The 13,538-nt window shown below is 37.8% G+C and overlaps 1 protein-coding gene across 1 annotated transcript in view; it reads left to right on the forward strand.

Moving 5' to 3' along the window:
* LOC106078213 (uncharacterized) overlaps positions 1-9,201 on the forward strand; it is a 40,756-nt gene extending 31,555 nt beyond the window's left edge. Inside the window, exon 2 of the mRNA XM_056031053.1 lies at positions 170-9,201. Within this exon, the coding sequence (XP_055887028.1) occupies positions 794-3,601 (2,808 nt within the window). The 5' untranslated portion in view covers positions 170-793 and the 3' untranslated portion in view covers positions 3,602-9,201. The remainder of the gene's footprint in view (positions 1-169) is intronic.
* The last annotated feature ends 4,337 nt before the right edge of the window (positions 9,202-13,538 follow it).

The raw sequence follows: 13,538 nt of genomic DNA on the forward strand, positions 1-13,538 counted from the left end.
AGATTGTAAAAAAATAGATTATACATCCATACACACATTCATCTGTGACACTAACCACAGGTTGAGAACCGTGCCGTAGAAATGTATCTAGCTATATAATATAAATAATAATTACTCTCTACTTTACATTTAAAGTTTCTAACCTTCTCTTCGTTATATCTATTTCCAGTTTACGTTCGAAGTGAACAGATACATCCTTGATACGCCCCCTGGTGTTCTTCAGACACAAGAACCTTTACACTGTACCACATGTGGATGAACTTATCAGTTCATTCCCATCGGCAGATTTCATCATTGTAGTCGTCGCCAAACTTCGTCTTGGAGAAAATGTCCCAACAGGAGATCCAGAAACTATCAGAAACCCTTTGACCGAATTTTCCCTTTTAAGTAACAGGGATACTAGCCGCTAGCAAGAGTATGAATAATGGGCTTTGGGAAATGTCAATCTCTGGCCTGTTTGCGGGTAAACTTTCTGTGCTTCATCACCCACCTAAAAACTTAAGCTTCAGAGATCATAATGTGATCCGGATTAGCCAGAGGATTAAATGATTGTATGAGAAAGTATAAAAGTGTATTCAGTTCCTGGCGTTTGATTCCAATCTCTTCTTCCTTATGTAACATTTGGTGGTTTGATATTTTGTTATTCAAGTGCAAGCCCAAAGATGGAACGTGTAAGTGATTTCGAACGAGAATTTTATTTTGACCTCAAGTGGAAATATGGATAAAAGATTCACTCAAAGTTGGCAATTATGTGCAATTGTAGAGCGTCTTCATTCTAGAAATTAGTCTGGAAATGTCTACATCGCAGCTGTCACCGAGATTTGTTGTCTTTGTGATAGTGTCTCTAGTCACGCATCTTCTGGAACTGGCTGCTTGCGGACTCTTCTGTCATATATTGTTCCAACAGAGCGATCTAAAAGCGCCTTGGTTTAGTGTTGCTGCAGGATTGGTCATTATCCCTTTGGTCGCAGTCCAGCTGGCGTCTGCCGTGTTTCTTCTTAGAAGGAAAGGGGAGTCGTCCAGATCGTTCGATGTCACGGCCACAGCTGTCTTGCACGTGCTGCAGCTGGGTTTCATAAGCAGGCACTTCGCGATTCTCCAGGAGTCGCCAATGTCATCGAAAAAGCCAGAGGTTGTGGAGATCCTCCTTCTGCGAATGGCGTTTGCTGTAACGTCCGGCTGCACCGTTTTTCTAGCTCAGATGTATCTGCTTTTACGTGACGTCATAGAGTCCACCTGGATACGTGCGGCATTCTTTTCCGACATTTCCTTAATTGTGACCATCGCGTGGGCCATATCTACCTTCAGAAGATCTCTGCCAGACCAAGAATTTGACTTTGTGCTTATTAACTGGCCAGGCACTGTGTTGAGATATCTTTGGCGGGGGTGTGAGCTGCTGACCAGGGCTCTAGCGCTCTGCCTGTTTGCCTCCATTTACAACTACTGGGTATTGCTGGTGATAGGCCTTCACTGGCTTGCCATGCTCATCTGTCTGTGCGTGCCTCTCATGTCTTCAGCGGACTGGGCTTCGGCAAGTTCACTGAAGCGTGGCGTTTACTGCGTGATGACTTCCTTCATCTACATCTTCATCTTCATCAACACCAGCCCTGAGAACGCAGTGTTCCGCTACACGTTTTATTACGTAATCATATTTCTAGAAAACGCGACTTTAATAGCCATCTGGCTGATACAGTGTTCACCTGAAATATTGTCTCTCAATTGTAAATATGTTTACATAGCCGCCTTCTCTTTTGTCATTTCAGTGGCATCTATGATAGTCTATTACAAATTTTTTCACATAGCCTCGTCAAAGATTCAGACTGTTTGCGGCAATGAGGGCTGTGATGCCTGCAAAGCAGGACTGTCGATAGAGCACCCTCCGATCCCACCACGGCCTGAATCGGCAGAGAACTGGTTAAGTCGTTGCCCGGCCTCGCTACACTTTGATCAGGACTACAAGCCTGAGAGGCGAGATTCTTTGCTGGATTCGGAGAGGAACTCCAACGTGACGATCAGCTCGTTGCACGCCAGACTGCAAAAGAAATTGGCAAGCGCAGACTGCAGCGTCGTTGAGATTAGCAGCGGAAAAAGTAAATGCATTAGTGACAGCCACGACGGAAGCTCCTCTCTTGCAGAAGCTGACATAAAATCAAAAAGGAAAAAGCCTCCTAGAAAAGGGAAGAAGAAGAGAAAGGACACATCAGGGAATTCTGAATCAGAGTTGAGTTCAGCCCCTGATGTACCGTCAGTAGATAACTGCACTCACAAGAGACCCGTTTGGCTTCCCAGCAGAGATTCAACGTTTGCGAATCAACTTTTGACCTGCAGCCTCGAAACATTCAACACAGCAGACGATGAGCGTTCTTCAGTGGCTACAAGTTATAGAGGGCAAACCATAGGTCGAACAGACACCATGAGCAAATTTAATAATAGCGATCCATTACTGTGTAGTGTGTCACTTCCTAGAAATCTTGAACACAGATGGTTTTCAGATGGTTACTGCACTGACCAGACGGAATTGTCTCGTGAATCTTCTAGAGACATTTGGCTTTCTGGCGAAGCTCCAGAGGGCAGACTTTGCAGCTGCTTGGAGCATACACACGCAGACTCTGAAGTCTCCTGCATCTTGCATGTTATAAATAATGATCAGGGACCGTTGTCTAGGAATCTTCATTACAACAACATTGACCTCACGCGACCTGAAGGCAAACGAGATCCAGTCCAAAATATATCTTTAAAAGATATAGCAAAAAACCGCAAAACTTATGGTATACCGTCTGCTCACGAAGCCTGTTCTAACTGGATTCTCAATCGCACCAGAACAGTGTCGTCTCCTGCTTCCGATCCTAGCCATGGACCAACGGCTAAAAGAAAACATTCCCCAAAGCGGAAGCCCCATTTAAATACATCAGTCAGCAAAACTACCTCGTCGTCTAAGCCGGCAGAAGTTGAAATTCGTTCATCGAGCAACCTACCTCACTCTGATCTATCCTCATCAGCCATCTTGCCGGCGACGCCTAGCTCTGTGGGCCAAGGAATGGAACAAGCTCCAAATAATGCGGTGATAAAGGTGAATAACAAGCATTATGAATTGTCACCTGGCACAAAGGATTCCCATACGACAGCTCGTGTGATGCCAGGCGTGAACCAAATCAAGGAAGATGTACCTGGTGTTTTACAGTTAAAGCATCAATCTCCACCTTCCCTAGAAGCCAGTGCACAGAAAGCTGATCAGATTCTGACAGAGAGGTTCATCCATCACTCTTTAGATCTGCAGGCCTCTGATGCTGGTCATGGCACGGATGTCAACGACAGTGACGAAACGTGTCCCATTGAGGTCATCTATGAAAACATCTGGCAGGCGCGCCAGCTGCAGGAATCGAAAAACAAAATGCTGGCCGGCCTGAGGTCCGAGCGAGCAGCGAATGGTATCACCAGTGTCAAGGCCACGTTGATGCCGACGACCCGCGGTCGAGAGGTCAGCTACATCTGCAGCGAGTCGGAAGACAGTGCACTGCCCCAGGAAATAATGAGCTCAAGTGTTGACGGCTTCACGCCCTCTGAAACAGGAAGTGACCTTAGCATGGAAATAGTCATATGACCTTAAAATACGAATGTATTTTTTTCCCTGTGTACCCAATATTGTGTAACCTCCCCCCCCCCCAACCCCTTTCGTCTCTGGGTAAACTCAATCAAATAGCATTTAAGATTTTTTTTTAAAAATGTTTTAATAAAGGAATTAAAAAAAAATATTGTGAATAAATATACACACGGCATCGTAGTACCGTTACGCTTCTAGATCTAATATAAATAATTAACTTGAGATACCTTTTTACGTATTTAGAAATCTGTACATGTTATTTGCTGGGGCCATTTCTGGATTTGACAGAGTTCACTAGACGTAGCCTGTTTGGTATGTGTATAATTATATGTAACTGGCTGATTAGTATATGCAAGTCTGTCATTTTTTCTAGTACCTTACAAAAAAATCATTTAGTTTTTGACGCTGCTAACGTTTTGTTTTCTTTCTAACGTCGCAATTTTTTTTTAAAGACGTAAATTTATAAGACAATAACCCAACAATTTTTTTTGATAGCTTTAATAAAAATCCACTTTTCAACACTTATCTATTAACATACTGATATCTAATAGCAAGACATATTTTTAGTAGAAAGAAATAGAATACTTGTAAATTTTACCTAATTTTACTACTTTATAAAAAAAAAGTTACAATTATTTTATATGCAGTTTTTGTAAAAAAAAAAAATAATAATGTATATTTTGAATGTTTTTAAATTTTGTGCAGAGTAAAATCATGGGTGACTTTTAACAGTAATTTTATGGAGATCCCTTTTTTTGTGTAGACCTATCTGTAGCCCCGCCAGTCCTGCCTTAAATCCGGCCCTGTTTTATGGCAGACATTAACGTTCACTCCCCCCCCCCCCCCCCCGGTGTCAAGCAGAGCTAACACTTTGACCACGTCGTCTGCTCAAAAAGAGACGTGCGCCTTACACTTGCGCTGAAAGCAGTGCCTAATGTTCGAATAAATAATAGGCCCAGTGATCAAACAAGAAGACCAAACAGCGAGCTATTTCAACTCAAGACCTGACGCTTTCTTTCTATTTAAATTGTTCACATTCCTTGACGTTAACAGGTAGCAAGAAACCATTTTTTTTTTCTTGGTTTTAATTTGTGGTGAGTTCTGGGTTTAAATCTCAGAATCCACATGATATTTTTTATGTTTAATTTGAAACGGAATAGATCTATATGTATATAACTATGACCCAGCGAAATGTTTAATTATATTTTTTTAAGCTCCAAAGATATTAATATTCTTGACTGTTGTATCTGTTTACTATAAGAGCAGTGTTTCCTAACAGTAATAAAAAAAACGGAACACTTCGCACATTCTGAATATTTAGCGGAACACTTTGCTTATTTGTTTTACAGAGGTTAATTCACGTAGTGGCCTACTAGTTAATTATTAAAGTAGTTCGTGGAACATCTAATCAGGCCTTGGGTTCCTCGGAACACAGTTTGGAAAACACTGTTAGATCATATTAGGCCTACTTAAAAAAGGAAGTGCTTACATTTCCAGAAAGAGAGAGAGACGAAAAGAGAGAGAGAGAGAGGGAGGGATGAGAGAGGAATAAAGAAGAAAGGATACAGGGATAGAGAGAGAGAGAGAGAAAGAGCGAAAGAATGAGAAAAAAGATAAATAGAAATACGATTACAAGATATTTTAGGGATTAAGTTACCAGCCAGCTGGAGCTATAATGTGTTTTAGTCAAATTAAGTTTTACTAGATCTATTTCCTAAAAAATGTGAATTCTTTTATTTTACCGGTATCTCTCTATAGAGCCAGTGACCAGATAGGCCAGTAACTTATCTTCCATTTGCCTGGAGACAATTATTTTGTCGTACGAGGCGACCCGCCTGGTCTTTAACATGCATAATGCCAGATTTTTTGTCATGTTGCATTTATTGTGTATATTGATTTTTAATGCGTCTGATATGGAAAGTTCATAAGCAGTTTTCTATAAGCCAAATAACTCGACCGTGAAACGTAATGTCCTTTTGTATTTTTAAATGAAAATGAAACATAAAAAGCAATATCTACAGTGTTAGGAAAAGGCTTACCACAGTCCCTGCTTTGAAAGATCGCTTCAATCTCGAGGTCGTTCCTATGAGACGCGGCCTTAGAGTGTGGCGAGTGGAGAAACCGCATTAGGGGGCCCCGCAATAAAGAGGAGATTTTGTCACTGTACACCCGTTGTACAAATATTCGTGGCCATGATATGACACTCACCCAGGGCCCTGCGCTCTGGTAGGAACACCTCTGATTCTTATGATTTTGTCAATAAATAAATAAATTGTCAACAATAAAATATTCTAGGCGCTAAATGTGAAACCCTCCAGAACTTGTGTTCTGAACTATGATTGCATCATCTATAATTCTTTGAAACGATTGATAATCAATTAAATGACAGCAGGCATTTTCCAGACTCTAATAACTATCAGGTTTTTAAAAGTCGTGAGTCCTCAAGAGTTCTACCTTTTTTCACACTCAACTTCTAAAATCGCCTCTTTGTATCTATAAAATGTGAATATAAATACGCTAGAAATGAGGTTACAATATTTCATTTTTCTCAGCTCATGTTTATGAAGGAGTCACAATCGAGATTCGAGAACTTTTGTACGAGTTTCACAAACAACTCACGGAAACTGTGCCATTACTTCATTTTAAACTTACCAAGCCTCAATTTCATCCCATTGAGTTTCAGCCTCAATTTCATCCCATTGAGTTTCAGCCTCAGTTTCATCTCATTGAGTTTCAGCCTCAATTTCATCCCATTGAGTTTCAGCCTCAGTTTCATCCTATTGAGTTTTAGCCTCAGTTTCATCCTATTGAGTTTCAGCCTCAATTTCATCCCATTGAGTTTCAGCCTCAATTTCATCCCATTGAGTTTCAGCCTCAATTTCATCCCATTAAGTTTCAGCCTCAGTTTCATCTCATTGAGTTTTAGCCTCAGTTTCATCCTATTGAGTTTCAGCCTCAATTTCATCCCATTGAGTTTAAGCCACAATGTCATCCCATTGAGTTTCATCCTATTGAGTTTCAGCCTCAGTTTCATCCCATTGAGTTTCATCCTATTGAGTTTCAGCCTCAGATTCATCCCGTTGAGTTTCATCCTATTGAGTTTCAGCCTCAGTTTCATCTCATTGAGTTTCAGCCTCAATTTCATCTCATTAAGTTTCAGCCTTAGTTTCATCCCGTTGAGTTTCATCCTATTGAGTTTCAGCCTCAGTTTCATCCCATTAAGTTTCAGCCTCAGTTTCATCTCATTGAGTTTCATCCTATTAAATTTCATACTATTGAATTTCAACCTCAGTTTCATCTCATTGAGTTTCATCCCATTGAATTTCATCCTATTGAGTTTCAGCCTCAGTTTCATCTCATTGAGTTTCAGCCCCAGTTTCATCCCATTGAGTTTCATCCTCAGTTTCATCCCATTAATTTTCAGCCTTAGTTTCATCTCATTGAGTTTCATTCCATTAAGTTTCGTCCTATTGAATTTCAGCCTCAGTTTCATCTCATTGAGTTTCATCCCATTGAGTTTCAGCCTCAGTTTCATCCCATTGAGTTTCAGCCTCAGTTTCATCCCATTAAGTTTCAGCCTCAGTTTCATCTCATTGAGTTTCATCCCATTAAATTTCATACTATTGAATTTCAACCTCAGTTTCATCTCATTGAGTTTCATCCTATTGAGTTTCAGCCTCAGTTTCATCCCATTGAATTTCAGCCTCAGTTTCATCTCATTTAGTTTCAGCCTAAGTTTCATCCCATTGAATTTCATCCCATTGAATTTCAGCCCCAGTTTCATCTCATTGAGTTTCATCCCATAGAATTTCATCCTATTGTTTCAGCTTCAGTTTCATCCCATTGAGTTTCAGCCTCAGTTTCATCCCATTGAGTTTCAGCCTCAATTTCATCCCATTAAGTTTCAGCCTCAGTTTCATCTCATTGAGTTTTAGCCTCAGTTTCATCCTATTGAGTTTCAGCCTCAATTTCATCCCATTGAGTTTAAGCCACAATGTCATCCCATTGAGTTTCATCCTATTGAGTTTCAGCCTCAGTTTCATCCCATTGAGTTTCATCCTATTGAGTTTCAGCCTCAGATTCATCCCGTTGAGTTTCATCCTATTGAGTTTCAGCCTCAGTTTCATCTCATTGAGTTTCAGCCTCAATTTCATCTCATTAAGTTTCAGCCTTAGTTTCATCCCGTTGAGTTTCATCCTATTGAGTTTCAGCCTCAGTTTCATCCCATTAAGTTTCAGCCTCAGTTTCATCTCATTGAGTTTCATCCCATTAAATTTCATACTATTGAATTTCAACCTCAGTTTCATCTCATTGAGTTTCATCCCATTGAATTTCATCCTATTGAGTTTCAGCCTCAGTTTCATCTCATTGAGTTTCATCCCCAGTTTCATCCCACTGAGTTTCATCATACAAATCTATTCTTGAGTATTAGAAGACTTCTTTGTGTTCTAAATCGGTGTTCTAAATCGGTGATACCCAAACTACGACCACCAGGACACATCCCACACGTGACGCGATTCAAACTCCCGAAACTTGTGACCACGGGGCTAGAGTCTCACTTCTCTTGGACCACGAGTTTTGAGGCAATGTGGTCCGGGACACGCGTATTGGAAATGTATGCCCCCCCCCCCTCCCACCTTTCTTTTTTTCACAAGACTGAACAATGTTGGCACCACTGTTGTAAATGTAAAACTATGTTATGGAGGAGACGTGTCTCAATGCATCAGCTTTCTTAGTGTGAGCTCTAGGACTCTAGAACCTTGAAAGCTCGTCCCTAGCTAGTCCATCAGAATCATTGCTTATTAATTAATTGACACGTGATCTTTATCAGATGACTCTTCCGTCATCCAGTAAAATGCCCGCCTTTTTAAAAATTGTTTCTTTACATTGTTTTCAAAGGTCACTTTATGTAGAAGTCCTCTCCCCCCTCCAAAAACTAAATTTAGTTTAATTGTGCCAGCTTCATTCAGTAACAAGTAATGGTATGAATGTAAAACTACCTCATAATAAAAGATGACAGGAATATTACTGACCTATATATAACTCAACTGGCATGTTTTAATTAAATCTGTATGTTTATTTTATCTATGTACCACAGTGTCAGTGTGGGACTAACGTCTCTAAATCAGAGATCAATTGCCTATTTGTACATATTTTGGTTTTTTTTTTGGTTTTTGTTTATTATAACGAGGGTTGTACATAAACCTGGCATGTAGAATGTATGAATGAAAACACGGATTTGCCAAGTTGTACATGCATTGCGTAATGTTGAATGGGCTTCGGGAGTTCTTCCATTCTTGTATAATTATTATGCACATAAAAAAAACAAACTTGGTAGAATTTTTGTTTTTTCATGGTTACTTCCCCTAGTTTTAAACTTTCTGAACAAGTTGTTACTGATGTAAATATATATTTTATTTTGACCGATTGTTAGTTTTAAAATGTATTCGATATTACAGGAAGTACTGGTATGTTGATGTCTACCTCAAGAAATGTTGTTTTTTTTTCCTTTTACAAACATTTGTATTTTCTTCCAAAAAATGTGTCTGGTATAATAAAACGTATTGTGATTAAAATATTCTATTCATACAAAAGGGCTATTTTGGCGTTGTAGTTCTTCATATTTAGTCTTATTCTTAATAAATCTTTGAATCATCGCCATTATTATCACTATTTGTGGTACAAAAAAAAATACAGTCTGGTGAATAACTATGTGATGTTCCCTACCCTTGTGTCAGAGAAACATTTAGCTATTAGCTCTCTTTCAAGTCCACATTTCGCTCCATCTGTCCCCAGCCTATAGCCTTCAATTATGACATCTGAACAAAATCCTTTAAGCAATAGTTCAAATATGGATCACTAATAATCTCTTTGGAAACTGAACAACTTTATACAGATATTTAAGTAAATTAAGCTTTTTTTTTTTTCTTCCAGGGGATGTAAGCACACGGAAAAAAATATGTAAGAATAATTGGCTATCTTTTTAATTGTCTACCTTTTACTATGTATAAAATAGTTGCCTTTATAAATCTTCTTATAGATGTCAAGAGGGTTTTTCAGGCTCATCTTGGGTATGATTTACATGCCCCGGGCTCCCCCTCATGATCAGCACAAACAGAAGCAAAGAATACGAGAACTTAGAACTAGGGCTTACTGAACATCGAATACAGGTCGTTCAATTCAACAACAAATAGTTCAACTTGAACAATGTTAATAACAATGACACGTTAAATCACACGAGTTAACACAAGAGAGCGCGTCCAACAGTTTAATGAATGTATGAATAGTATGACATGAAGGATAAATACATATTAATATGTATGTACAAGGCAAATACAAGATATACATATTATGCACACCTTAATCTCATTGCCACAGTCAATCGGGGCTCGCAACGCACACATCCAACGACAAGGGCGATAGTCAACTACAATAATACAGCCTACAAATCAGACTCGGCTCCTGCAGAGTCCCAAGCCTGCGTCCCTAAATAAGAGAAATACACACTCCTTTGAGACTGCCATTCGCACGATTATAAAAGAAACGATTTTAGATCTACGACATTCAGAAGGCAGTAAAATAAACTAACTTACCCAATACTGGGGCAAGAAAACCACACAGAGAACTCCATCTCAAGGCAGAACAAGAGAACTCCATCTCAAGGCAGAACAAGAGAACTCCATCTCAAGGCAGAACAAGAGAACTCCATCTCAAGGCAGAACAAGAGAACTCCATCTCAACGCAAAACAAAAGAGCAATGACACCAATATGGCTGCCTGGTTGTGCGGTTTGTGCGCTGGACTGTCGTTCGGATTTATCGACGGTCGAGGGTTCAAACCCTGCCCGCTCCCATCCCCCGTCGTCCTGCGGGAGGTTTGGACTAGGAAGTAAACTATCTTCAACTCTGAAGGAACATCCGAAACATGTAAAACATTTTACAAACAAACATATAGCGCATCCTTAGAAACTAAAACTAATAAAACCTTATGGTGCACAAAAGAAAATACAAAGCAAGATGCACACGACAATAGACATCTCTTATGTGCCTTATAACTTCTTCCATTAGTGCTGTGAAAGTTCGGACAACCAAATCTCTTTAATTTTTCACTGATAGCAACTGTTCGTAGTTGGATATCGAGAGGCCGGTCCATTCTTTGACATTGTTCAGCCAGCCTTTCTTTGGACGACTCCTTCCACTATACCTTGAAGGATGACTTTTGATAGTGAGAAACAAGGACCAGGTTTTGAACCTACCAAGTGTGTAAAAAGGAAATGAGGACCAGGTTTTGAACCTACCAAGTGTGTAAAAAGGAAATTAGGACCAGGTTTTAAACCTACCATACCAAATGTGTAAAAAAAGAAAATGAGAAATGAGGACTGCGCAGTGAATGATTTTTAATGCTACCAAAAAAATTAATTGGTAAAAAACAAAAGTTTTAAATTTATTGGCACAAAGACTGGGTCACATAGAAGAGATTAGAAACAGGAGTTTGTTCAAAACCTGGACCCCACGATGACCTATGTACTACTGTCAAAAAACTCAAACTAAAAATCTACGGACATATTACAAGGCCATTAGGGCTTGCAAAGACCTTCCTTCAGGGAACAGTACCAGGAAAAAGAAAAAAAGACAGACGTTACTTCATAAAAGAATGGATGGACCTGTCATTGAAAGAGATTCGTTCTCACACACAGTCAACAGATCTTATGTGGTGCCCCAACGGTCCAACAGAGTATTGGAAAGGGGAGGTGAGGGGGGTATGAAATGAACTAATTTCGTATCTTTTTTAAAAAACTATTTTTCTCAAAACATATTAAGGACCAGGAGAATTTGGGGGAAGGTTTTTCCGTGCAGCCTTTAGGCCCTCAGTAAATCAACTCTACTGAATCGGGTGTTGAACCTCATGCCCCCTTCAGAGGTTGCCAAGCCAAGTTGGAGCCTCCTTAGCCTCTCGACCACTCTTCCCACTATTTACCAATAATTAATTGACTAATTAGTTATTTTTAAATTGACTCATGTTTTGTTAGGTGCAATAAATAATTGTTTAATGTTTCAACTTGATCTGAGTTTGGGTGTGGGAGAAATAACCTGTACAAACTTTTTAGCAAACATACAGAGTGAGTTAATATAAGCTTTGTAAATAAATACCCTAAAAGCAAATATACTGATTCATGATTAAGCTTACCTAGCCATTAGATTATGTCAACTTTGATAAACCTCTCCATAGATTGGATAAAATTTCTTCATAGTGTTTGCAGAGTACAGAATTGATATACAGCTTACTTTGTTCAGTATGCCAGGATTTTTAGACTCCAACTTGTGGGCGAAATGTAGTTTGGCTCTGAGGGAAAATCCGACTGGCCAGACCCATTCTTGTTATACAAAGAATTTTTATGAAATGTTAATTTAAAATGATTGTGTACATTAATTATTATTTTCAGCTTTACATAATAAAGAGAGTTAAAGAGTTCTTAAGATAATACAAAAGTATTATTATTATTATTATTTGCCTATAATTAAATTACTTAATATTGAATTGCCTATAATTTAAATAACTTAATATTGAATTGTCTATAATTAAATTACCTAATATTAAATTGCCTATAATTAAATTACCTAATATTGAATTGCCTATAATTAAATTACCTAATATTGAATTGCCTATAATTAAATTACCTAATATTGAATTGCCTATAATTTAAATTACTTAATATTGAATTGTCTATAATTAAATTACCTAATATTGAATTGCCAATAATTAAATTACCTAATATTGAATTGCCTATAATTAAATTACCTAATATTGAATTGCCTATAATTAAATTACCTAATATTGAATTGCCTATAATTAAATTACTTAATATTGAATTGCCTATAATTACATTTCCTAATATTGAATTGCCTATAATTAAATTACCTAATATTGAATTGCCTATAATTAAATTACCTAATATTGAATTGCCTATAATTAAATTACCTAATATTGAATTGCATATAATTAAATTACCTTATATTGAATTGCCTATAATTAAATTACCTAATATTGAATTGCCTATAATTAAATTACCTAATATTGAATTGCATATAATTAAATTACCTAATATTGAATTGCCTATAATTAAATTACCTAATATTGAATTGCCTATAATTAAATTACCTAATATTGAATTGCCTATAATTTAAATTACTTAATATTGAATTGTCTATAATTAAATTACCTAATATTGAATTGCCTATAATTAAATTACCTAATATTGAATTGCCTATAATTAAATTTCCTAATATTGAATTGCCTATAATTAAATTTCCTAATATTGAATTGCCTATAATTAAATTACCTAATATTGAATTGCCTATAATTAAATTACCTAATATTGAATTGCCTACAATTAAATTACCTAATATTGAATTGCCTATAATTAAATTACCTAATATTGAATTGCCTATAATTAAATTACCTAATATTGAATTGCCTATAATTAAATTACCTAATATTGAATTGCCTATAATTAAATTACCTAATATTGAATTGCCTATAATTAAATTACCTAATATTGAATTGCCTATAATTAAATTACCTAATATTGAATTGCCTATAATTAAATTACCTAATATTGAATTGCATATAATTAAATTACCTAATATTGAATTGCATATGAGGAAGAAGAGGCAGACAGAGAAAGCGATGGGAGGACAACATAAAAGAATGGACGGGCCTGCCGTTGAAAGAGGTTCTAACTAAGGCTAAGGACAGAGAGGAATGGAGAAGGACGGTCAACGAATCTTTCGTGGTGCCCCAACGGTCCAGCAGACTAATGGATAGGTAAAGGTAGATAAGGATGACAAGCCAGGGCCGGCCAAGGCCGATTCGACAGATTGCACCACATTGGGCCCCTCGTCTTTCAGGGGCCACGCAATTTACATTCAGCATATCAC

Source organism: Biomphalaria glabrata, chromosome 5 (assembly GCF_947242115.1).
Source record: "Biomphalaria glabrata chromosome 5, xgBioGlab47.1, whole genome shotgun sequence".
In the NCBI taxonomy this organism is placed as follows: domain Eukaryota; kingdom Metazoa; phylum Mollusca; class Gastropoda; family Planorbidae; genus Biomphalaria; species Biomphalaria glabrata.